This window comes from Mus musculus, chromosome 1 (genome assembly GCF_000001635.26).
Source record: "Mus musculus strain C57BL/6J chromosome 1, GRCm38.p6 C57BL/6J".
NCBI classification, from domain to species: domain Eukaryota; kingdom Metazoa; phylum Chordata; class Mammalia; order Rodentia; family Muridae; genus Mus; species Mus musculus.
This window is the reverse complement of record NC_000067.6, coordinates 17,584,401-17,609,779: the sequence shown is the minus strand read 5'-3', so window position 1 is coordinate 17,609,779 and position 25,379 is coordinate 17,584,401. Positions and strand designations below refer to the sequence as shown.

Genomic DNA, 25,379 nt, shown 5'->3' with positions numbered 1-25,379 from the left:
ACAAAAAGCTCAGCCAGCTGAAGTGCCCAAGTAAGGATGCCTCAGTCCCACTTGGGAGAGAGAAGAAAGCAATCACAAGTGAGGAGGGAGAGAGGGACCTGGGAGGGAAAGTGGACAGGATGGCTGGTAGTGGAGGGAGAGGGAAACCTGATCTGGTATTGGGTGAGGGAAAAGGACTGAAGCCATAAGGGCCAGCATAAAGAATGTAAACAGGCAACCTCAGGAAATAGGAGGTTGGGGGACTCCCCCCCCCCACACTACCCAGAATGCACCAGAGACCTGGGAGTAGAGAGACTTCCAGGACTCAGGGAGGAATGCCTGACAGTAGGGAGAGGGAACTTACAGAGCCCACCTCCAGCAGGAAGACAGGACATCAAATGAGGGATGAGGTTGCCAATTCACAGTCACATTCTGACCCATAATTGTTCCTGGTTGAACAAATTACAAGGATGGAAATGGAGAGGAACCTGAGGAAAAGAAGGTCCAGTGACAGCCCCAAAGTGGGATCCAGCTCAAGGGGAGGTCCCAAGGCCTGACACTATTATTGAGGATATAGAGCACTCACAAAAAGGTAGCTATCATGACTGCCCTCAGAGAGATCCAACAAGCAGCTGAAAGAGTCAGATGCAGATATTTGTACCCAACCAATGGACAGAAGCAGCTGACCCCTATTGTTGAATTAGGGAAGGCTGAAAGAAGTTGAGGGGAAGGGCAATCCTGTAGGAGGACCAGCAGTCTCAATTAATCTGGTGGTATATCCCAAGGTGGCATATTCTTGCAAACATTCTTGAGCAGTTTTCTATAGACAGGATCTTCAACTCAGTCTCCATAGCAGTGCTCCTCCTGCTTTTGGGAGAAGGTTCCCTTTTGACTGTCAAAACATATCTGTAACCCAACTTTTTTGCAGTGAAAAATGCACCTTCCAGCATTCTATTTCCTTTTCAACCTCTATAGCCATGTTCACAGTCCCTTCTTGACTCTCTAAAATTTGCTCTGCCTTGGAGTGACTCAGTGGTCCCCCTCAAAGACAGAGACAAAGTTCTGAATGCTCCATCCATTAAATCCTTCTCTGAAACTTCATATGAATCACTCTTCTCGACCTGATTTCCAAAATGTTTCACAGATTTTTTTTTCCTGAGGCAACCAGCTTACTCTGTTGTCTCACATATAGTGCAGATTTCCATTATCTCTTACACAGACTGTCATGACAGCCACTACTGACTGGGCATCCTGTTTCCACTCTTGCTTCATTATAGGCCCACCACATCCTGTGGGCAGAACGAAGTTTCTAAAATTAAAATATGATTGCATAATTTCCCAGCTAAAACTTTTAATACTTCTCATAATACAAAGTTCAATTGAGTCTTTTCCAATCAATTTCAACCTTGTAATATTTTATCTTTAAACATTAATTCTAATCATAGTTTCCATGTCTCCAACATGCCACCCTATATCTTATGGAACTCTTCTATACTGACCACATCATCCCCCTGTCCTTATATCTACAATGTATAGCATATATAGGCTAATATCTAGTATGATATCTTTTGGAAACTTGCACCATTCTATACTTCAGGCTATGTCTGGGGTAGACCTCCTGTGGTCTGAGAGTGTTCTATAGTCTCTCTGCTTTAGCATGTAGCACAGTGCCTGTCCACTTCCTTAATATACACACTACTTTCTGTTTATGTTCCTCATTGCCCTCCACTGTAGCAAAAAGATCAGCTAATGAATTTCTACTGTGCAGCGAGGGACTGAATATTAAATGACTTGTCCATCACTTCATCATAATCATATACTCTAGACAAAAAATCCACCTGTTTCTTAACTATTAATTGTAAGACAAGATGTGACAATAGGTTCTATAAACCTTCAACAGAAACACAAAATTACTTTACTTTCAAGGATGGGGCCAAATATAATTTGCCAGTAAGATTGTAGTACCCACTAGGTGACCTATATGTGACTCATAGGTATTCTTTCTGTTCCCCAATGATATTATTCTAAATCATATAACTTTGATATTTTAACATGAGTTGCTGGCAGTGGTGGCACTCAGGAGGCAGAAGCAGGTAGATCTTTGAGTTTGAGGCCAGCCTGGTCTACAGAGTCAGTTCCAGGGCAACTAGGGTTCCACAGAGAAATGCTGTTTCAAAAAGCCAGTATATGTTTGTATGTATATATGTGTGTGTTTGTGTGTACTTCTTATAACCTTTAACCTTATAATCTTTGCAAAGAAAGCACCTACAAAATCTGCCTGGTTTCCACTAGAAGCCAAAACACTCAAGTACCCATGCTGAAGAGCAGCACTGCCAAGTGCCTTTCTGTCAATCAGCTTGCTCAATCCACTGATTACTGGCGACAGTTCTTACAGGCCTTCTAGAAGTCATAAAAGCACATACTAAAGAGTTAGATTAGACACAGCAAATTTAACTTTGCTTTAAAAATCTAGTTCCGCTCCCCAGCAGTCAGAATAGGGGTGACCTCCTCATATGTGCTGAAGTCATCAGTCTAAGATCCCTTTCTGCCCTTGATCTCAAATGTCACAATCTTCCAGATTCCTTTTGTATCCAGTATTTTCTGCACCTTCTGGGAAGCCTGGCTGGAGAACAGTGTACGGGGGGAGAGGGGGGGAGTGAACAGCTCATTGTACGGGGCATCCATTGCTTTGCTTATGCACCTCTTGCAGAGTATCAGCGTCACATGCTCGTCCTCCACAGAGGTCTTCATCATGTCCCAGGACAATTGCCATTTCCATCTCCAACTGTTGCCTGTTTTGTATTTATTACATCAATCGCATACAGCAGAACATTACATTGAGTTATATTACTGGTTTTTCACCCTATTTATTCTGTTTTTACTGCACTGTTTATACTGTAAAGACAACAATTTCTGTCTTTGAAATCCTTACTCCCATGAAGAGGCTTCAATTCTTTTAAAATTAATTTATACAATTGCTCTGAAACAGAGAACATCCTGCAAACTTAACTTGGTTAAAGTTTTGCAAATTCATTCTTTGGGGATAATTTGTATTCTAAGACACAAATGTGGTTTGAGGTTTAGAGTCATGGTTTAAACTGCCCTGAGGAGGAATGAAATGCAGCTGGTGTCCAAAGCACCCTGGAAATTAACCAAGAATCTAATTGGAGAATGGGAGCCAGCAGTGGTTAGACCTCATCTGTACATCTTATACTCTATCTGTACTGTTTCTTATGTGAAGAGACTCTATTTAGGGAACTAAGTATTGCATGCAATGAGTGTTTTATTAAGGTCACATATACTATATAAAATACTATATAACCGTTTTATGAGCATAAAAAACATAGTGCTCAAAATTCTCTTGTTTTCTTTGATTGAACACTATCTAGAATAAGTACTTGAATAGCATAAGGTTCTAAAGAATATCTTAAATATTTGTTATTTCAAGTGAGTGGGATGAAGTATAATGCTATCAAAATCGGTGCTGTATAAAAACACAAGTCACTGGTGTTTCATCTAAATGCAAAAAGGAATGGGTGATCACTGTCTATACACAAAGACTTTCAAGCAACACAGAGACAAAGATGAATAATAATTACCTTAGCAGCCAGTAGCCCTAGAGTTAGAGAGTTAGCAATAAGTGCACAGATAACTATCTGTCAAGTTTGGTTATGATGAGGACAATACAATAGACGTGGAGGGAATGAGAGGGAATAGCAGTTCAAATGATGGGTGAGGTGCACATGGCTGTGCATATGAAAATCATTAAAGGAACTGCTATTCTAATACAAAAATCTTGAAGAATAGGATAAATGAACCTGAAGGAGAAGACCATGTACAAGGGGTTCAGTGGGGAGGGGGGCGCTATGCAAAAGGCTCAGAGCATTGTAGAATATTGGAACTACAGGCAGTCTAGAACAATTAGAGAAAGTCCTGGGTCTAAGTTCATGCGAAGCTCCCCAGAGTAACAGGACACTGGAGAGTATAATTTGAACATACAGCTGGTGACTCAGAGCCCAAATATTTGTTACATAGTGTAATGAGCATGCCCAGACTATCTGGGATGCACTGTACAGGTTAGGAACTGATCTAGCTTTTCAGTTGATGCCAATTCAAATAAGTGTTGTGTCAGTTACAGTAAAGGTAACAGTGTTCCACTGAGATCCATAATTTTCACAGAACTTCAAATGTTGAGTCACTCGGTGTACCTGCTCTAACATATAAGCTACTTGTTAATGTATGCCTGCCACTGAATGCCATCACAAGGAACCCACTCAAAGAAGTTCTAATGATGGATTGAACTATAGAATCAAAAAAGTGAGGCTATTTCTCTCTTAACGTGTCAGTTTTTTTCTTCCTCTGGTCCTTTGCCCTGCTCTTTTCAAGGGATTTCCCTCATTTTTGAGTAGGAATTCTCCTCCTCCTGTTCCCCAGACCAAACTCTCCAACAACCCCAGTGAGTGCTCAATGTTCACCTTAAGCATTTTATCTTCATGACCTCGCCAATTTCTAGTCTGCTTTAGTTGATATATTTATTTGGTTTGCTCTTTGATTACCACCCAGAGGTTGAGGTCTGTTGTTTTGTTCATGAATGTATCCTAGTTGCTCAGAATAGTCCCTGGATACAGTAGACACTAAGTAAGCAGTGAATGTGCTTCAGATTTTCAAATGCCCCTAGTTTGCTTTATAAAGTATATTGTTTTGGCTCTGGATTTTCATTACTTTTTTTGAACTAAAGATTTGCAAATATATACTATATAATTAACACTCTTCTGGGTTGTTACAGAAATAAATTACATGGAAGGATTTGATACCTGAACAGAAAACAACAATAGAATCATAAACAGAATGAGAGTAATTTATGATATCTTCTGGAATTTTTATGGAGTGAACAACGTATGCTGATATCCTCAAAATTTCCTTCAGAGGGCATGTGCTAGATATAAGAAATAAAGATACCCCCATTGTTAATCTGGACAATACAACTTGGAGGACACAGTGTTTGAGTTTAATTGTTAATACCTCTAGGTATATGTGATTTCATTTGGAAAATTTTGATCATAATCTCAACTTCAGATGGAGAATGTGGCCTATCAAATGAGGTCATCAGTGGAAACAATTAGCAATGCTCTGGCACATAGCAGCAATTAAATAAATGCAAATGGAGTGACTTAATCCTTGATAAGGGCTGATGTAATGAGAAAACATATTAATGTTTTCTACTGATTTCTACTGTGTTATACCCATTTACTCTTCCAATCCTGGTGGCCTCTTTGTCCTCAATATCATTATCATAGTGATTTACATTATTCCATTCTTTACTGATTGCTTATTGTGTACATTGTTATTCCTAAATAAGGAAAGAGAAGGCAAAGTTTGTCTTAGAGCTACCAAGCAATTTGTCTGAGTCCATAGTGAGTGGCACAGTCATGATCTGAAGCAAGAGGAGCTTGCTGCCAAAGCTGGCTCAGTGGTTTGGCCTTTGTATGAGATTTTGTGTTAGTGTGGTCATAGCCAGAAAGTCCTCCCTCACCTTGTAGTCTAGTTATTACACCTTTCTGAGCTCACACAGAACTCAGCACTTTCTTCTTTAGCAATCTATAGTAGATTTTAAAATATATTTGCCCCTCCATGTATAACTGTATCGCTCTTGAATGTAAGCAACTGTTTCTGTTTTTAGGTCTTGAATACGTTCTCACTGGGTCCTTTTCAAGGAAAGTTCAAAGAAATTCATTAAAGCTAACATTTAGTGAACAACTATATATCTGTGAGTTCCGAACTTATTTCTCTGTCCCTTAACTCATATATTTCTTACAACAGTCTCTCGTAACAGACACTAAATTTATCCTTATCATAGAGAGCATGAGAGTAGAGCACACTGGGTAAAGAGCTCATGCTACTTAAAAAGACAGACTAGAATTTGAGCACATTTAGGTTCCAATAGCCACAATTTTTATTTATGGCATTATAACACCCATGACTGATATTATGATCTCTTTAGATTAAGGTAATCAGTCTACCTCCCATGTGACTTTAACACCTGCAATTAGTCAAGCACAAAAAAGTAGATGATTCTAGAAGCTTATATATATATTGGTGATCTTCATCGCCTCAAACATTCTTGGCATTGTGATCTCAAAGTGTAGAACTTTAAATCATAACTTTGCGTGACTCAAAACCAAAAATAAAGATCAGCAAGACTCATTTCTTTTAATACCAACTTAATATTTTTGCTTTCTGAGTGAAATGATTTAAACATAGTCTATTTTTAAGGGCAAGCAAAGAATGTGTTCATGGCAACTTGGAACAGTATGTGAGTAAGTGCTCTGGCTTCACTCTTATCTGAATGACAGAGCCTTAAATCACAAGGAAGAAAGAGTCAGCTTGTCCTCTTAGGATACAAATAGATTAACATGGCTGAGAGCTTTGTCCAAGAAAGGGAAGAGTCACCTTGCCAGGAATAAATAATGCACATGAAAACTTTAATTTCAAAAAAATATTCTCAACAGCGATTTTAGTGGATAAATATGGCCTTTAGGTTCAGAAAACACAGAAAAACAAAAAACAAACAAACAAACAAACAAACAAACAAAAACCTCATGAATTATGCTCTGAAAAATGACTTTCCAAATGTGGGCAGTCAGTATACCCAATTGTTTTCCTCCTTATAGAAAATGTGTCTCATGTGGTTATGGAACTCACAGAAGAAAATCTATATAGATCCACCTGTCCTGTCTGTCTCACATACATTAATCCGTAAAAGAACACAATTTAACATTAGAAGATACATTAAAAAACATTCATAGGTTGTTCAAACATGTATACTGTATCCCTTGGCAAACATGCACTGTGGTCCATTTAGATCTTTTTAACACACAAAGGAAAGCTTTCTCAAGAAAGGACAAATTCCTCTTACCATATATTCCATGTTTGCTGCTGGTGGGAACACTTTGCCCCGGACTTGATTATGATAATCGAGAATGGCGATCATGTCATTCTGAGAAATGTAACGCTTCCGCCTGGCTTTGGGGATATCCGCAGACTCTAGTGGTGTGCTGAGGGCGGCTTCAGTATCAGTGAAGTTATTGGCTGGCAGAGATGAGTCAGTGGGATTTAGTAAAACGACAGTATGTGCTTCACAGAGAAGGGACAAAAGAATCACAAGGCTGACTGCAGAGTTCATTATCATTTTCAGGGATGGAGAAGTCCTCCAGCTTTGCATTGCTTTGAAGCAAAAACAGTGTAGAGTTAGAGCCTTTACAAAATCAATCAAACAACAAACAAGCAATCAGAAAAGAGCAATAGGGTATGAATTTACATTGTCATCTCTAGGGAGAATTGTGTGGATGGACATTCTCCCAAAATCCTCAAAATTGTTGCCTGAATCTAATGTAATTTCATTTGGGTATGCTATGCGTCATACCTCTTAAAAGGAACTTTCTAGAGTTAAAGAAAGAAACCATGAACATTCCGTTTAAAATGAATGGGAATACTTTGCCCAAATGCTTGAACTGCAAGACACATTACTACAATGCCTGTTTCCAGCCAGGAATCTTTAGCAACCCAAGCTGACCCTGAGAATGAAGAAGACAAATATAGGTAGCCACAGCAAATGTGCTGATAATTTGTCCCAGACATTCTGCATACCGAGTGACATAGGGTAGTACAGAAACCCAGTCTCACTGCTAAGGGGGAAAATGATGTAAACTGCTTTAAGATAATTCATGCAATAAAATCTAGTTAATCCAAGTAGCTTACCTCTGCACAATGCCAAAATGAATACACTGCTCCTCCAACAACGTAAGTTTCTTTGTTATGTTGTAGCATCAACTCTTGTAAGAGGAGTATGTCTTATTACAAGCTCTCAGAGTGCAAGAGTCTGCAAGATTTGAATGCTGCTGGCTACAGAAACAGCTAACAGCTTTTATATGTCAGTTTGCAAAGTCCAGAAAGGGCAGGCTCTCTTAGGGTCTCTCAGCCAAAATCCAAGGGGAGGGGCTTGGGACAGAAAAGAAAAAAAAAAAAAAACAACCAACAACAGAGATTGGGTGGCAACCTTTTTATGTGGCAGTGAGGAAATTGAGTCACACCCACAGCTTACAAAGCACAAATCATGAGACACCCCCCTTTTCTACCTTTTCAGTGAGTGGTTAATTTTTCTTTCTTAGTATGCTCTAGCTCCTGGCTCCCATACCAAAAAGACAAGGGAAAGGAAGAAGGGGGGGGGGGAGGAATTAAAAGACTGTGGGTTCTTGAAAACACAGATGCCTGAGTAACAAGCAGTACATTTTCTGTTTAGATGCCAGCAAATGACATAGGAGCTAAAAAATCATGCTGATATTAAATCAAGAGATCGACTCACACAGTTAGTCTGGGTGGCCACAAATATTATTCACGAGGATTCCAGGCAAGTCAGTAGTAACCAAACTATAGCTTATGATGTTAGGATAATACATGCTCTAGTGGCTGTGCTGTCCGTCTCCATGTGGTTTTATTCCTGCAATTTATATATTTATCTCTTCTCATTCCATCTTCACTCCTTTTTTTCTTTCTCCAAAACAGTACAGTTAGCTAATTACCTGCTTTCTATCTGCCTTGTGTAAAATGTGAAATAAAACTCACAGCAAATGACAGAAGCCAAGATAACATCTGTTCCAGGCTTAGTAACATATACCTGAAATTTCAAGCAAGGAAAAATTGAGCTTCCCCATCATATCATTATATAGTACAATGGAGACCATGAAGAATCATACAGCAGCAGCAGCAGCCAAAAAGGACTTACTGAGAAGATGCCACTGAAGCAAAATCCACATCTGGCAAAGGCAGAGAAAGAATGCAAATAATACTATTGTAATCTGTAATGAAAAGATCCCCTGAAATGTTATGTGCCATTTTCTCACTAACAAAATCTGGACCATTTACAACCAGTCAGAACAGGTATTCAGAAAAACACAAACATATTTGCTCAGCCTACTGATGGAACTGTCGTCAGCATGTTTTTGCAGGGTGAGCATCATGTGAATTCACAGCCATCAAACCAATGAGTATGTGGCAGACTGGACTGGAATCCAGGTCTCCTAGGATTTGCTCCCACTCAGATCACTCTCAATCTGTGTGACCCAATGCCTGCCTTTAACTCTTTGTGAGTAAATTTTAAAATGATAGAGAAAAGATATGCACCCTTTGGAGAGGGAGCCTTAAATAGATTTCTGAAGAAGGCAGTTAAGAATCTGAGTCAGAAGTGCCTCTGAGTGAGCTGTGATGAGGCAGCAAGCTTTCAGGCTTTGATGAGGGTTGAAGTCTTAACTAAAGTGAAGTCACTTTAGAAGAACCAAAACTGAAAAATCAATAACACATCAAGTGCTATTGACTTTTCAGTTTCAGTATCAAGGTGAGTGACTGGGAGCAGCAGGAACCAGAAGACAGAGAGCATGTATTGGATTAGTGGCTCACAGCTTCAAGATTTCAGCTGGAGCTATCCAGTGAGGCTCACATCCCTTCTGAAAGTCCTGATAGTACCTGAGTGGATCTGGAGTATGTGATAGCAAAGATTTCTGGATCTCTGTTTCCCAACCTTTTGGAGAAATTACTAACAACTGAGGTTTCTCTGGGTTGTCTACATATCTAAGCTTAGCTCAGCTAAGCCCTGGTGTGGAGAGGGAAAGAGATTGCAGTGCCTGCACAGCAAGCTTGAGCCTTTCTTTCTCCAGGATAGTTGGAGTCTTATTCTTAAAGCTTCATAATAACCAACCACCCATTGCACTCGCAATTACCTTAATTGCCATGTATACAAAGAGGTATTGTCCACATCTTGGAGTTTGGCTTGGGAAAGTTCCAGAGAGATGAAAATATGAACCCTGTGAAATGTGTCCAAACCATAAATGGATTTCCTCTAAGAAGGAACTGAAGAATGGATAAGGAGCAAAGAAAGGATTTTTTCCAATGAACCTAAATAGTGGAAGATTACTGATTAGAGCCCAGTTACACAAAGGCAATCCTGATAGTTGCTTCATCCTGAGACCCTGAGGAATGTCAATGATTTCAAGTGTCTTTCAACACACATGGATTTTACTGTAGAATTTTTGACTATTAAGGAACCCACAAGCCTACAGATTTATAAGAGAAAAGACCTGTGGGAGGAGAGTTGAGAATTCTGGTTCCAAGCAGACATTTTGCCAGAAGTATTTGAAATACTTTGGATGTTATTTTAATTTAAAAGTACTTACAAAATTAAGAGGCATGGATCCAAGTTGCCAGTAAGAGAACTATTAATGAACAGCTAACAATGAGGTGGTTCTTTATTGAGCTTTTCTTGAAAGGGACTGGTGATGTGTTTTGAAGCCTTAAGAAAACTGTTTGCCAATAGAGACAGAAGTGGAGTGAACTTATATACTGAAAAGAAATATGTAGACATTCAGAAGCATGTTGGAACTTGGAAGAAAATAGTTGGGATTCTAAAAGGGAAATTGATGGCCCTAAGTGGTACACCTGCTTGATAAAATGTATATATGAGTGTATCTGTGTACTCAGTACATGGCTTTATCCATTTTCTTTTCGTTTCCCTATTCAAAATCTGTTTTATAGTCTAGTGACATTGACCTTCCCCAGGGAACAAATTGGAAATGCAGAATTTAAAGCATCATATAAAATCTTTTAAATGTGAACCTTACAATTTCCAGGCTTCTCAGATGATTGACATGAACATGAATATATGGGAAGTACTAGCTAGATTCCTTTGTTTACAGAACTGTAAAGAGTCAGCCACATGCATACCCACTGAGCAAATGATGGAAAGGTCCATTTATCTGCTCATAGACAGATTATCAAAGACAATGTAAGTACACACCTAAGTTTTTGAAGATGATAACACAAATCAACTTCCATTATATATGAACTATCTGATGAATCAGGAAGTGTCTGCCTATAGCATGTTACATGGAAATCAGAAAGGATTGTAGGTACATACACCACTCCATAGAGTTGCTTGCTCAGTCTTATAACATTGAAACAGCCTTCCTCCAGAATAATGAGCAGAAGAAAACAACAGAGGAGATAAGTGTGTTGTGTACCCTAGGTGTAAGCATCCCCAAAACGTCCTATCAACTATACAAGTCACTGTTACGCAATCTGAGAGGAAATTGTATAAGGTTAACAAGGCATTGGGAATTACTCAGGGTATTTTAAAAGGTAGCCAATGCTATACAAAAGTTTACATAAAAATTCTCTTTTGTTTCTTATCCAATAAACACTAATCCTACCTGGAAATAGAGTGTTAACTAATAAGAAGAAACTTCCTTGCCGGCGGGGCAGAGGCAGGGTAAGAAGGGCGGGATGGGAATTATAGATGGGAGTAAATAGAACAGGATTGCTGAATTTTTAATCTTAACTTGACAGAATTATTGACCTTAAATTACATGCATTTCCAACTTACTCAAAAATAATCTGATACAAATTAAACTTTAATTAGTACAAGATGTGCTGTGTGCAATAAACCGAAATCATACGCTATACCTTAAGATGAGGATGAAACTAATGGCACATTGTTCTTCTTCAATGTGTTTGCTTATACCACAGGTTTCTAACTGAAACTTTCTTCATATATTTATTTACTTTTGTGTGTGTGTGTGTGTGTGTGTGTGTGTGTGTATTTATGAGCATATGATTACAGATGTCTGTAGAAGCCAAAAGGAGGCATAAGATAAACCAGTTGCAGCTGGTTATGAGCCCCCTTTTGTGGGTGCCCTAGCTGAACTAAGATCCTCTGAAGAGAATCAAGAGCTTTTATCCACTGAACCATCTCTCTGGTCCTCTGACTGAAGCCTTTAACTTTCAGCAGTCTTCTATCTAGAATAAACTTTATGTGTTTTAAAATTAATCTCATCTCTCTTCTTTGACCTGATGGTCTTGGAAATATTTTCATATTCCAGTTCAGTGGACTAAATGAGATGCTGAATGCACAGGTATGTGCCAGTTACATCAGATACTTTGAGGTCTATCACAAAGATGAGCTACTTTAACTCCGCAGTTTCCAATCTATCATTAGAGTGATCACACACTGTATATCCATTTACTGGACACAGTGCCTGAAAAAGAAACTAAATGCTTTTAAATAAATCCAAAACATTTATTGAATCAAGCTGAATCCCAAAGGAGAACTAGCTTTCTAGATCCATGGACTGTGCCAACCTTGAAGAAACACAAACACTGAGACTCTTCAAACAGCTAATACGTTGGTGATGCTACAAACAAGCAGCAATAAAACAGCTAGTTAGTGACCTGTGTTGGATTTTACTAGCAGAGCTGTGCATATAGTAGGTGTGTAAGGACCTGAAATAGTATATGACTTAATTTATTATCATCTGTTTCTGGGAAATATGCCTAATTGCACTAATAGTAGGAAATTTGGATTTATAGTACACTAGTTATAATTAATATAAATGATGTTGAAGCATAAACACTGTAAAATTAAAGAGTCCGTGAGAGGTGATGCTTTTTGGTTATACAATGTAGGAAAAAATAAACCTGCTGTCAGAACTACTTAGAAACATGGTAGCCCTATAGAGATAGTGTCTTAGTTGGCTTTTTACTGCTGTGATCAGACACCATGACCAAGGCAAGTCTTAAAAAAACAACATTTAATTGGGGCAGGCTTATAAGTCCAGAGGTTCAGTCCATTATCATCAAGGTGGGAGCATGGCAGTATCCAGGCAGGCATGGCACAGGCAGAGCTGAGAGTTCTACATCTTCATCCAAAGGCTTCTAGTGGAAGACTGACTTCCAGGCAACTGTGGTGAGAGTCTTAAGACCACACCCACAGTGACACACCTACTCCGACCAGGTCACACCTATTCTAACAAGGCCACACCTCCAAATGGTGCCACTCCCTGGTCCAAGAATATAGAAACCACATTCCACTCCCTGGCCCTCATAGACTTGTTCAAAAACATGAGTCTATGAGGGCCAAACTTAAACATTGCATAATGCAAATGCATTTAGTCCAACTTTCAAAGTCCTCATAGTCTATGGCAGTCTCAACAATGTTAAAAGTCCAAAGTTCAAGGTCTCTTCTGAGATTCATCCAACTAATTAACTGTAATCCCCAAAGCAAGGCAGGAAACCAGCTGGGCAAACTCCAAACTCTGCATCTCCATAGCTGATGTCAAAGCAGTCTTCAGATCTCCATTCCTTTTTCATCTTTGTTGACTGCAACAAACTGCTTTCTCCTGGGCTGGTTCCACTCCCTGTTATGAGCTTTCCTCAGCATGTATCCCTTGGCTCTGATATCTTTAACATCTTTGAGTCTCCAAGACAATTTCAATGTTACAGCTTCTTGTTTCAGTGTCTGGGATTCCACTTGATCTTTTGTACTCCTCCTGAGGGCTGGCATCACTTCTACAGCTCTGCCCTCTGTAGCACTCTAAGCTCAGGTTGATCCACTCCACTACGGCTGCTGTTCTTGGTGATCATCCCATGGTACTGACATCTCCAATACACTGGGGTGCTCCACTCCACCTAGGCTTCACCAATAGCCTCTCATAGGTTCTGTTCATGGTGCCAAGCATCAAATCCCCTTCAGTCCTGGGCCATCAACTACAGCTGAGGCTAGACCTTCTCCAATGGCCTTCCATGACCTCTGACAGTACCAAGCCTCAGCTGTTCTTCATGACACCTTCATGCCTTCAAAACCAGTACAACCTGGGTGACTCTTACAAATTACCAAGTACAGCTGCAGCATGAGGTACAACCTTGGCTATCTCTAGAACACAGCTTCTTTGTGCTCTCAGAAAACAACTCCCAGATTTCAACTCAGTGATGCTGGTCTCTTCTTTATCATTGCTAATGTCTTAGCTCCAGCTAACCAGCATCAATTGTCCCAGTAGTTACTTCCATTCTTAACTCTAGAGCCAGAGCCCCATGGCTGAAGCTGCCAAGTTCTGCTGCTTACAGGAACTAGAACAGGATCCACATGTACTATTACATTATCACTGGCGTTATGTTTTCTAAATCCTTCACTGCCTAAGATTGGCTATCCTGGTTCTTGCCCTGTAGATTGACCTTGAATGCAGAGATCAGCATGGGATTAAAGGTATGTACCACCATGCCTGGATCTAAATTCAGCTGGGTAGGATCTTGCCCCAAGGTCCCACTCCCTTAATCTGTTATTTCCTAGAACACAGGATTTTGCTCCATTTCACTTCCTGGTATGCCTTTAATACTTGAACCATATATTTTATAATTTGCCTTCCTAAGCTTGCTATCTTGTTCAAACTTCTCTTTGTGAGACTTAACCATAGAATAAAGTCTCTGCTGGGCTGTTTTGAAACTCCCTTTGTCAATGCAATTAATGCAATTAATCCAAGTCTCTTCACCTTAGCCTCAGGCAGACTTTTCAGGCAAGGGCAAAAAGTAGCCACATTCTTCACCAAAATACCAAAAAAACAGTCTTTATGCCACATTCTGAAATTCTTCTCCTTTGAAATCTCTTGGGCCAGGTCAACACAGTTCAAATTACTCCCAGCTACAAAGTCTTCCATATACCTACTAGGATGAACCATTAAGCCACATATAAAGCATTCCACTGAGTTCCAAATCCAAAGTCAAAAAATCCACATTCTTTCAAATAAAAGCATGGTCAGGCCTATCACAGCAATACCCCACTCCCAGTACCAACTTCTGTCTTAGTTAGCTTTTTACTGCTGTGAACAGACACCATGACCAAGGCAAGTTTTAAAAAAAACAACATTTAATTGGGGCAGGCTTATAAGTCCAGAGGTTCAGTCCAATATCATCAAGGTGGGAGCATGGCAGTATCCAGGCAGGCATGGCACAGGCAGAGCTGAGAGTTCTACATCTTCATCCAAAGGCTTCTAGTGGAAGACTGACTTCCAGGCAACTAGGGTGAGAGACTTAAGACCACACCCACAGTGACACACCTACTCCAACCAGGTCACACCTATTCTAACAAGGCCATACATCCAAATAGTGCCACTCCCTGGTCCAAGAATATACAAACCATCACAGATAGTGAACAGTAAAATTCTCCTAAGATAAAGTCAATACCAGAAAGGAATAATAACACAAAAGTGACAGGGTAGATTTGTTCTCTTTGTGCCAAGAACCTATCACAAAGACCTTAATAGGGACATTATCTATGCAGTGGTCAGGTAGAGAGATTGTTAACATACTAACTTGTGGAATTATTTTAGACTTTGTCTATACTAGGTATCCAAAATATGTTTGTTAAATTTGATAAGTAAACAAACATTATGTCAAGATAGCCCTTTTCTAATCTAGGACCTGGGCACACATCCAGAATAAACTTGGGCTTTCCAAAAGCCATCTGTACTCTGGCCAGAGTCATAAATTCTCTCAAGTCCTTTCTCTGTGAATAAGATCTGGACACACTTTGTGGGAAAGTCTGACTAGAAGCCCAAGGAAAACTTAGAATTGCATATATGCTATGGTGATTTCAGATGCACATTATGTAACACAAAATTCATCACCTATCACTCACAAATACAAGACTGGAGGTTTGCAACCTAGTGGTTGTGGTATAGTGATGAAAAACACTGAAATGCCAGTAAAGTATTTCAATTCATATATTTGATTGTAATATTTTTCTATTTACTGGCATATATGAAAAAGTCTACCAAAATAAAATTACACATAATGGGTTAATATTTTGAGACTAATAAGCTACAATGATGGTTATTTTCTTGCAAATCACTCTTCCACCAAGCCTTTCTGCCATAATAGCTACAAGAAAAACCATTGGCATTCTCATCTAATGATGCTAGATGTAGGAGGACAAAAGAGAAACTCCAGATAACTGAAGTGTTTAATCAAAAGAGATTGGATTAACCTGTGAAGACGTGAAGATATTCTATTTGTTCTTTTGGTAGAGTAAAACATTTGTTTTTCCCCAAATCTTCCTTGATAGGAATATGGGATATAGAAGAATATAGTATATAGGAGAAAGTTTACATATTGTCAGGTTTGTGAATAACTATAAGTTATACTGTAAACATTTTCAAATGTGTGACAGAGGTTTACATAAGAGTGTTTGTAAGATGTATAAAATGTTGAGGAATGTCCTCTAGATGTCAGAGAGCCCATTTTTGGAATTTGTCTTAGGCTTTTCAGATAATTATGTCAGTGACTTATGTTTAGTTCTATGCAGGGGGTGTAGGGTCATAAGTGATAAGGGAAAGGTGTCATTTTAATTGTTCTGAAGATATTACTAAAGGAGTGGTCAAGGATACTACTTGATATTTTCCACCAACTCTCTCAGCATGAAGAGTTTATTTCCTAAAGGATGTAGAAAGAACTTCCTTTCTCCTGCAAAATTAGTGGTTTTTTTTTTCTTATAACATTGCAAACACTGTAAATCTAAACACTTTTTTACTTCAGTCAGCAGAAACCTAGAGCCATGGCTAATGAAGCCATCTTTTCTTTAATATTTTATCTTAGACATCATACTTATATACCCTTAGTGTTCCATGTATTTTTATTATTTGTGGTTTGAGTGCCCAAGATTTTTTTAAACTATTGTTTTTTACAACTAGTACTTTTATTTATTTTTACATATTACCCAGTATTCTTAACATTAACAAATAGTGACAGAAATAATAGCTCCTGTGGCATATCAAGACTTCCTGTAATAAGAATTTGTTCTAAGATAAAATTTCATCATCATTTATACTATTATGACTTTTTATATGCCTACTGTATTGTTTTAAAAATCTTGAGACTTAGTAAAATGATTATATATATATATATATATATATATATATATATGTGTGTATATATATATATATATATATATATATATATATATATATATATATACAGATTTGCAAGCATAAAAAAAGTTCAGCCTAGAACTCATTGCTCTGTTTGTTAGGGGACAAAGTTTGACTTCCTCGTTTCACAGTATCCTGTCAAGTTGATTCAAAGTGGGGTTCTCGGGTAAATATCATTAGCTACTAAACAATTAGAATATGAAAACTTGGTTTTCAGTCCTTCTGTGAGTTCTAAAAATGATAACATTTAAAAAATATTGGATTATCTTCCTTTAAACTTTTGTTTACATTTTAATTTAGGGTATATATATATTGTCTCTGTGTGTGCGTACCAGGTTGATATCCAGAAGACATCCTGAGAGAATTGATTACATCCTTGTATCATGTGGGTCTTAGGAATTAAACACAAGGTATCAAGCTTGGCAGTAAAGACCTTTACACACTGAGCCAATTCACAGGCCTACAACCATCTTCTTAATTATTTATCTGCTATTTGTAGGAATAGGGAATAAAAAGTGAAAACTTGAAAAATTGAAGAAGAGAATTCACAAGTATGATATCACCAAGTACTATAAGAAATCATTTGTAATTGTTAAATAGAAGGAAATCAACAAATATTAAAAATTATTAGAAATTTTCTTCTCATGAAATAAAATCAAGCCTAATAAAAATAAAACTAAGTAGAGTTTCAAAATAGGAGCTCTCCATAAACCACATAGAAAATAAACAGAAACAAAATGAAAGCTAGAACTTTGTGGGACAGGAGAAGGTATGGCCAAGAAATGGAATTTAATATGAAGATTGAACATGAAAATTAAATGTCATTAAAGTAAGAAGCTCAATTTTTATGTGTTGAGTTTGAAATGATTTCTAATTGGAAGTGTCAAGTTGGAGAGTTGGAGGCATTGTTCTGGGAATTGAGTAATAGTCAGGATTTTTTTCATCAATACAGATGTGGAGATAATAGAGAATACACTGTAGGTTAAGTTCTATCCAACAATCAATCAACACCAGAGAATTAGTTAATATGAATAAGTTCATAATCTTCTTAAACTAAGCAAAGAAGCAAGCATGAAATTTAAGTATACACAGATGGAAGAAAATATTGAAGTAACTATGACAGGAGTGGCAAAACCAGACTGGACTCTCTCACTTGAAGTGGTTGTTGACAACTCTATATGAGAGGTTAGAGAAAAATATGTATAATTGGCAGTAAGCAAACATGACATCCTTTAGGATTTGGAATGCTGTGATTACTGCAAAGAATACCAAACTTTCAAACATATTCTTGGAAGACTATCAATAAATATAGATCTGTAAAATACAAGGGCTAGTAAAATCTTTGAAACTATAAAGGTCCAAAAGTGGCAGTGATAGAAAAAAGTACTATGCAGAAACAGTTCTTGATAAAGGGAAGTAGTCAGGAAGGAAAAGGAAGAAGATACAAGAAAACCCATGAATATTCATGTGAGAAGAAACAAGATGGCATTTATCTTGCTGAGTATGCACACTTCATTAAACTCCATCTTATTTGCACTTAAAGATCATATCAAGTACATCAATAGAACACAGTGATCTCTGTGTGACTGACCTATTTTAAAGACATGTCAGTCTGGTGTTTTAAGTCTTCAAGATCAACCTTGGGTCTTGAAAGAGCATCAAGACTGTATTCACTACTTGTCCTCCCCTTTTTACTATGTTATGGCTCCCCTTCCCTTTGCTGATGCAAATACTCAAAATTATTATACTAATAAAATAGAAAAGACATATAAGTCAAATACATACAAAGGTCCAATATTAAGACGTATTTATGATGTCTAAAACAGCGTCTGATTTCTTTTCACTAAAAACCTGACATCATAAGATAATTCTGTTTAGTCACATATTTCCTCCATATCATTATTATTGTTGTTATTATTATTATTGTTGTTGTTGTTGTTGTCATTGTTCTTAACTTATTTACAATCTGGCCATTGCCCCCCTTCCAGTCTCCCTCCCACAGTTTCTCATCCCATTCCTCCTCTGTCTCCAAGAGGATGTTCCCCAACCACAAGACATCCCTGCTTCCTTGGGTCTCAATTCTCTAAAGGACTAGGTGTGTCTTCTCTCACTGAGGCCAGACCAGGCAGTCATCCACTATACATAAGTAAGGGGCCTCAGACAAACTCTTGTATGTTTCTTGGTTGGTGGCTTAGTGTCTGGACACTCCCATGGGTCCTGGTTATTTGAGAGTGCTGGTCTTTCTATGGGGTCACCCTCCTCCCCAGCTTCTTCCATTCTTACCCTAATTTAACCACAGGGGTCCCCAACTTCAGTCCAATGGTTGGGTGTAAGTACCTGCATCTGTCTCAGTCAACTGCTGGTAAGGTCTCTCAGAGGACAGCCATCCTAGGCTCCTGTCTGACAGCATACCATAGCATCAGTGATAGTGTCAAGGTTTGGTGTCTCCCTATGAGATGGATACTCAGTTGGGCTGGTCACTGGACTGCCTTTCCCTCATCTCTTCTCCATTTTTGTCCCTGCAATTCCTTTAGACAGGAACACTACTGGGTCAGAAATTTTGACTGGATTGGTAACACCATTCCTCCTCTTGAGGCCCTGTCTATCTACTGGAGGTGGACTCTATGAGTTCCCTCTTCCCACTGTTGGGCATTTCATCTAATGTCACTCCCATTAAGTCCTGAAAGTCTCTCACCTCCCAGGTCTCTGGTACTTTTTCCCAACCATCAGCCTTCTGTGGCTGAATATTTCTATTTATTCTGATAGCCCTGTGTGCTTTTCTCCTGTCTACCCCCCATAATGAATACTGTTCTCCTTTTCCCCTCTTGTTTCCCTCTCCCACACAATCCATCTCCCACTTGGCCTCCCATGATTATTTTCTTTGCTCTTCTAAGTGGGATTGAGGCATCCTCACTTGGCATTTCTGCTTGCTAAACTCCTTAAATTCTTTGGGTTGTATCCTAGGTATTCTTTTACTTCATATTCAGCAAAGGAAATAGTCACCAAGATGGAATCTCAATTTTGAGCATCTATGCCCCAAATGCAAGGATACCCACGTTTAAAACAAACAAACAAACAAAAACAAAAACAAAAACAAAAAAAATTAAAGCTCAAAAGGCACATTGCAACTCACTCAATAATAGTGGGAAACTTCAACACCCCACTGTCACCAATGGACTGGTCATTGAAAGAGAAACTAAACAAAGACACAGAGAAACTATAGAGGTTATAAATGAATTAAATAGAACATGTCACCCTAAAATTAAAATAAAATAAAATAAAATAAAATAAGCCTTCTACTAAGCATCTCATGGTATCTTCTCCAAAACTGATCTTATAACTGGTCACAAAACAAGTCTCAACAGATACAAGAAGATTGAAATAATACCTTTCATTCTATCAGATCACCAAGAACTAAGGCTGGTCTTCAATAGCAACAAAAACAACAGAAAGCCCACAAAACCATGGAAACTGAACAACTCTCTACTCAATGATAACTTGGTCAGGGAAGAAATAAAGAAAGAAATTAGGACTTTATAGAATTCAGTTAAAACAAAGACACAGCATAACCAAACTTATGGGACACAATAAAAGCAGAGCTAAGAGGAAAATTCATACCACTAAGTTGCCTCATAAAGAAACTGGAGAGATCCCACACTAGCAACTTAACAGCACACCCAAAAACCCTAGAACAAAAAGAAGCAAACACACCAAAGAGGAGTGGACAGCAGGAAACAATCAAACTCAGGGAAGAAATCAATCAATTAGAAACAAAGAGAAAAAGACCCCCCCATGCTCATAGTTTGGCAGAATTGACTTAGTAAAAATGGCCATCCTATCAAAAGCAATCTACAGATTCGATGCAATCCCCATCAAAATCCCAACACAATTCTTCAAAGACATGGAAAAGGAAATTCTCGAATGCATCTGGAAAAGTAAAAAAAAAAAAAAAAAAAAAAAAAAAATCCAGAAAAACAATTCTTAACAATAAAAGAACTTCAGGGGGGAATCACTATCCCTGACTTCAAACTATATTACAGAGCAAAGGTGATTTAAAAACTACATGGTATTGCTACAGAGGTGAACATGCTGATTAATGGAATAGAATGAATTGAAGACCCAGAAATAAAACTACATACTTATGGACACTTGATCTTTGACAAAAAGTTCAAAAATATACAATGGAAAAAAAGAAAGCATCTTTAATAAATGGTGTATGTAGAAAAATGAAAATAGATCTATATTTGTCACCTTGCACAAAGATCAAGTCAAAGTGGATCAAGAACCTCAACATAAAACCAGGTACACTGAATCTAATAGAAGAGAAATTGGGAAAGATCTTTGAGCTCATTGGCACAGGGGGGTATTTCCTAAAAAGAATTCCAATGGCTCAAAGCTCTAAGATCAAGAATTGATAAATGGGACCTCATGAAGCTGGAAAGTTTCTGTAAGGCAAAGGACATAGTCAATAGAACCTACAGGATATATATTTTGGATATTAGCCTTCTATCAGATGTGAGGAAGTCTTCACTAACCCCACATCTGATAGAAGGCTAATATTAAAAATATATAAAGAACTCTCAAAGCTAACCACCAAGAAACCAAACAACCCAATCAAAAAGTGGGGTATAGAACTAAACAGAGAATTCACAACAGAGGAACCTCAAATATCTGAGAAGTGCTTAAAGAAATGTTCAAAGTCCTTAGTCATTGGGGAAACATAAATCAAAACAACCCTGAGATTCCACCTTACACCAATCAGAATGGCTAAGATCAAAAACTCAGGTGACAGCACTTGTTAGCAAGGATGTGGTGGGATTACAAACTGTTGAAACTGCTCTGGAAATCAATCTGGAGGTTCCTCAGAAAATTGGAAATAGATATACCTGAAGACCCAGCTATAGCACTCTTGGACATGTACCCTAAAGATGCCCCATCATGCCACAGGAGCACATATTCCACTTTGTTCATAGCAGCCTTCTTTGTAATAGCCAGAACCTGGAAACAACCCACATGTCCCACAACAGAAGAATGGATACAGAACAGAAAATGTGGTTCATTTACACAATGGAATACCACTCAGCTATTAGGAGCAAGGACATCATGAGTTTTGCAGGCAAATGGAACTAGAAAATATCACCCTGAATGAGGTAACTCAGACCCAAAAGGATATATGTATGGTATGTACTCACTAATAAGTGTATATTAGCCAAAAAAGAATAAAGTTCCGAAGGGCCCAAGTGAGGGTGCTTCATTCCCACTTGGGAAAGAGAAGAAATCAATCACAGAAGGGGGGAGGTTGGGAGAGACCCTGGTGGAAAAGGCAACAGGGGAAGAGGGGAACATAATCAGGTATTGGGGGGAACCGGACTGAAGCCCTGAGGGCCAGCAGAAAGAATTGAAACTGGCAACCTTGTGAGGTAGGAGGTTGAGCGACCCTCTAGAGTGTACCAGAGACCTGGGTAGTGAGACACTCTCAGGACTCAAAGGGAGGGACATTAGATGAAATGCCCTACAGTGGGGAGAAGGAATTTGTAGAGTCCACCTTCAGTAAAAAGACAGGGCATCAAGTGGAGGGACGGGGTTGCCATCCCACAGTAAAATTCTCTGACCCAGAATTGTTCCTATCTGAAAGGACTGCAGGAAGACAAATGCCTGAGGAAAAAGAGGTCCAGTGACAGGCCCAAATTGAGATCCAGCTCGTGGGGAGGCCCCAAGACCTGACACTATTACTAAGGCTATGGTGCTTAAAAACAGGGGCCTATTATGACTACCCTCTGAAAGACTCAACAAGCAGTTGAAAGAGTCAGATGAAGATATTTACACCCAACCAATAGACAGAAGCCAGTAAACCCTGTGGTTGAATTAGGGAAAAGTTGGAAGAAGCTGAGGAGGAGAGCAACCTTATGAAAAGACCGGCAGTCTCAAAGAACCTGGACCCCCAGGATCTCTTAGACACTGAGACACCAACCAGGCAGCTTACACCAGCTGATACGGCGCTTCCAACACATATACAAGCAGAGGACTGCTGGAACTGCACTCAGTCAGAGAAGATGCTCCCAACTCTCCAGAGACTTGGGGTCCCAGGGAGTGGGGTTAAGGTGGAGACAGTCTGGACTGTAAATAAAAAAAAAAAAAAAAAAAAAGATTAAAGAAGAAAAAGAAAAAGAAACACAGAGAATGATCTAAGGAATCAACAAAAACAAAAAGCTGGTTCTTTGATGAAATCAACAAGATAAATAATAAACCTTTAGCCAAACTAACTAAAGGACAAAAGACAGTATCCGAATTAACAAAATCAGAAATGACAAAGGAGATATAACCACAGAAACTGAAGAAATTCAAAAAGTCATCATATCTTACTACAAAAGCTCAACAAAATTGGAAATTCTAGATGAAATGGATGATTTTTTTTAAACAGATACTATGTAACAAAGTTAAATCAATAGCAAGTAAACTATCTAAACAGGCCCGTATCTCATAAAGAAATAGAAGCAGTCATTAAAATCCTCCCAACCAAAACAAGCCCAAGACCAGGTGGCTTTAGAGAATAATCCTACCAGACTTTCAAAGAACAGCTAATACCAACACTCCTCAGACTATTCTATAAAATGGAAACATAAGGAACACTACCTAATTCATTCTGTCAAGCCACAGTTTCTCTGATACCTAAACTACACAAAGATCCAGCAAAGAAAGAGAACTTCAGGCAATTTCGCTTATGAAGATCTTAAATGCTAAGATAATCTTCCATCCAGGGTCTCCAACTTTTTACCCTACCTTAGCTTGAGCTTACCTTCTCCCACAATTCCCTTTAAGCAGAGGAACTCAGGCATTAAGAACTTGCAGAATCATCAAGAAGAGTAATTTGTGTCCCAGGTCCCTTGGAGACCAGTCTGCTCTGGTCAGCTCACTGACTGCAGAGGGTAAGCAAGCAGACTGCAGAAGCAACATAGCTTCTGGGACAGACCCCGTTTTAGGCTCCAAATATCCAGACACCTTTTCCCACCAGAGGAGAAGTGGATGCCTGGGAGGGCTCTGACCACCAGTGCAGGTGAGAGAGCCATCTGGTATCCCAGGTCCATCAGAGACCAGTCTCTGCAGGTGAGCACAAAGACTGCAGACACAACGCATCTTCAGGACAGGCCATGTTTCAGGCCTTCATCTTCAACCAGGAGACAGGTCTGAACTCCAGACATCTGTGCACCTTCCCTGCAAGAGGAGAGCTTGCCTGCAGAGAGTACTCTGACCACTGAGACTCAGGAAGAGAGCTGCACTCCCAGGACTGGTGACAGAGGCAAACAGAATCATAGGAGTAACAAGCTCCAACCAGAGACAACTATAACAACTAACACCAGAGATTACCAGATGGCGAAAAGAAAACTTAAGAATCTTGCTAACAGAAACCAAGACCACTCACCATCATCAGAACCCAGCACTCCCACCTCAGCCAGTCCTGGATGCCCCAACACACCCGAAAAGCAAGACTCAGATTTAAAATCATATCTCAAGATGATGGTAGAGGACTTTAAGAAGGGCATTAATAACTCACTTAAAGAAATACAGGATAACACTGCTAAAGAGGTATAAACCCTTAAAGAATTACAGGAAAACACAAACAAACAGGTGATAGAATTTAACAAAATCATGGAAGACCTAAAAAGGGAAGTAGAAACAATAAAGAAAACCCAAAGTGAGACAACTCTGGAGATACAAAACTTAGGAAAGAATTCAGCAACCATAGATGAAAGCATCAGCAACAGAATACAAGAGATGGAAGAGAGAATCTCAGATGCAGAAGATTATATAGAGAACATATATACATTAATCAAAGAAAATGCAAAATGCAAAAAGACCCTAACTCAAAACATCCAGGAAATCCAGGACACAATGAGAAGACCAAACCTACAGATAATAGGAGTAGATGAGAATGAAGATTTTCAACTTAAAGGGCCAGCAAATACCTTCAACAAAATTATAGAATAAAATGTCCCAAACCTAAGAGATGCCCATGAACATACAAAAAGCCTACAGAATGCCAAATAGACTGGGCAAAAAGAAATTCCTCCCAACACATAATAATCAGAAGAAAACATGCACTAAATAAAGATAGATTATTAAAAGCAGTAAGAGAAAAAAAGCCAAGTAACATATAAAAGCAGGCCTATTAGAATTACACCAGACTTCTCACCAGAGCCTATGAAAGCCAGAAGATCCTGGACCATAAGAGAACACAAATGCCAGCCCAGGCTACTGTACCCAGCAAAATTTTTAATTACCATAATTGGAGAAACCAACGTATTCCATGATAAAACCAAATTCAAACAAAATCTTTCTACGAATCCAGCCCTTCAAAGGATAATAAAGGGAAAACACCAACACAAGGACAGAAACTACACCCTATAAAAAGCAAGAAAGTAATCCATCAACAAACCTAAAAGAAGAAAACCACAAGAACAGAATCCCAACTTTAACAACAAAAATAACAGGAACCAACAATTACTTTTCTTTAAATTCTAATAACATCAATGGACTCAATTCCTCAATAAAAAGACATAGACTAATAGAATGGCTACACAAACAGGACCCAACATTTTG

General features: G+C 38.7%; 1 protein-coding gene across 1 annotated transcript in view; it reads right to left on the bottom strand.

Annotated features, from left to right (window-relative positions):
* Pi15 (peptidase inhibitor 15) overlaps positions 1-7,879 on the bottom strand; it is a 29,039-nt gene extending 21,160 nt beyond the window's left edge. Inside the window, exons 1-2 of the mRNA NM_053191.2 lie at positions 7,738-7,879; positions 6,896-7,203 (exon numbers count right to left, since the gene is read on the bottom strand). Coding sequence (NP_444421.2) covers positions 6,896-7,201 — 306 coding nt within the window. The 5' untranslated portion in view covers positions 7,202-7,203; positions 7,738-7,879. The remainder of the gene's footprint in view (positions 1-6,895; positions 7,204-7,737) is intronic.
* Positions 7,880-25,379: the final 17,500 nt, after the last annotated feature.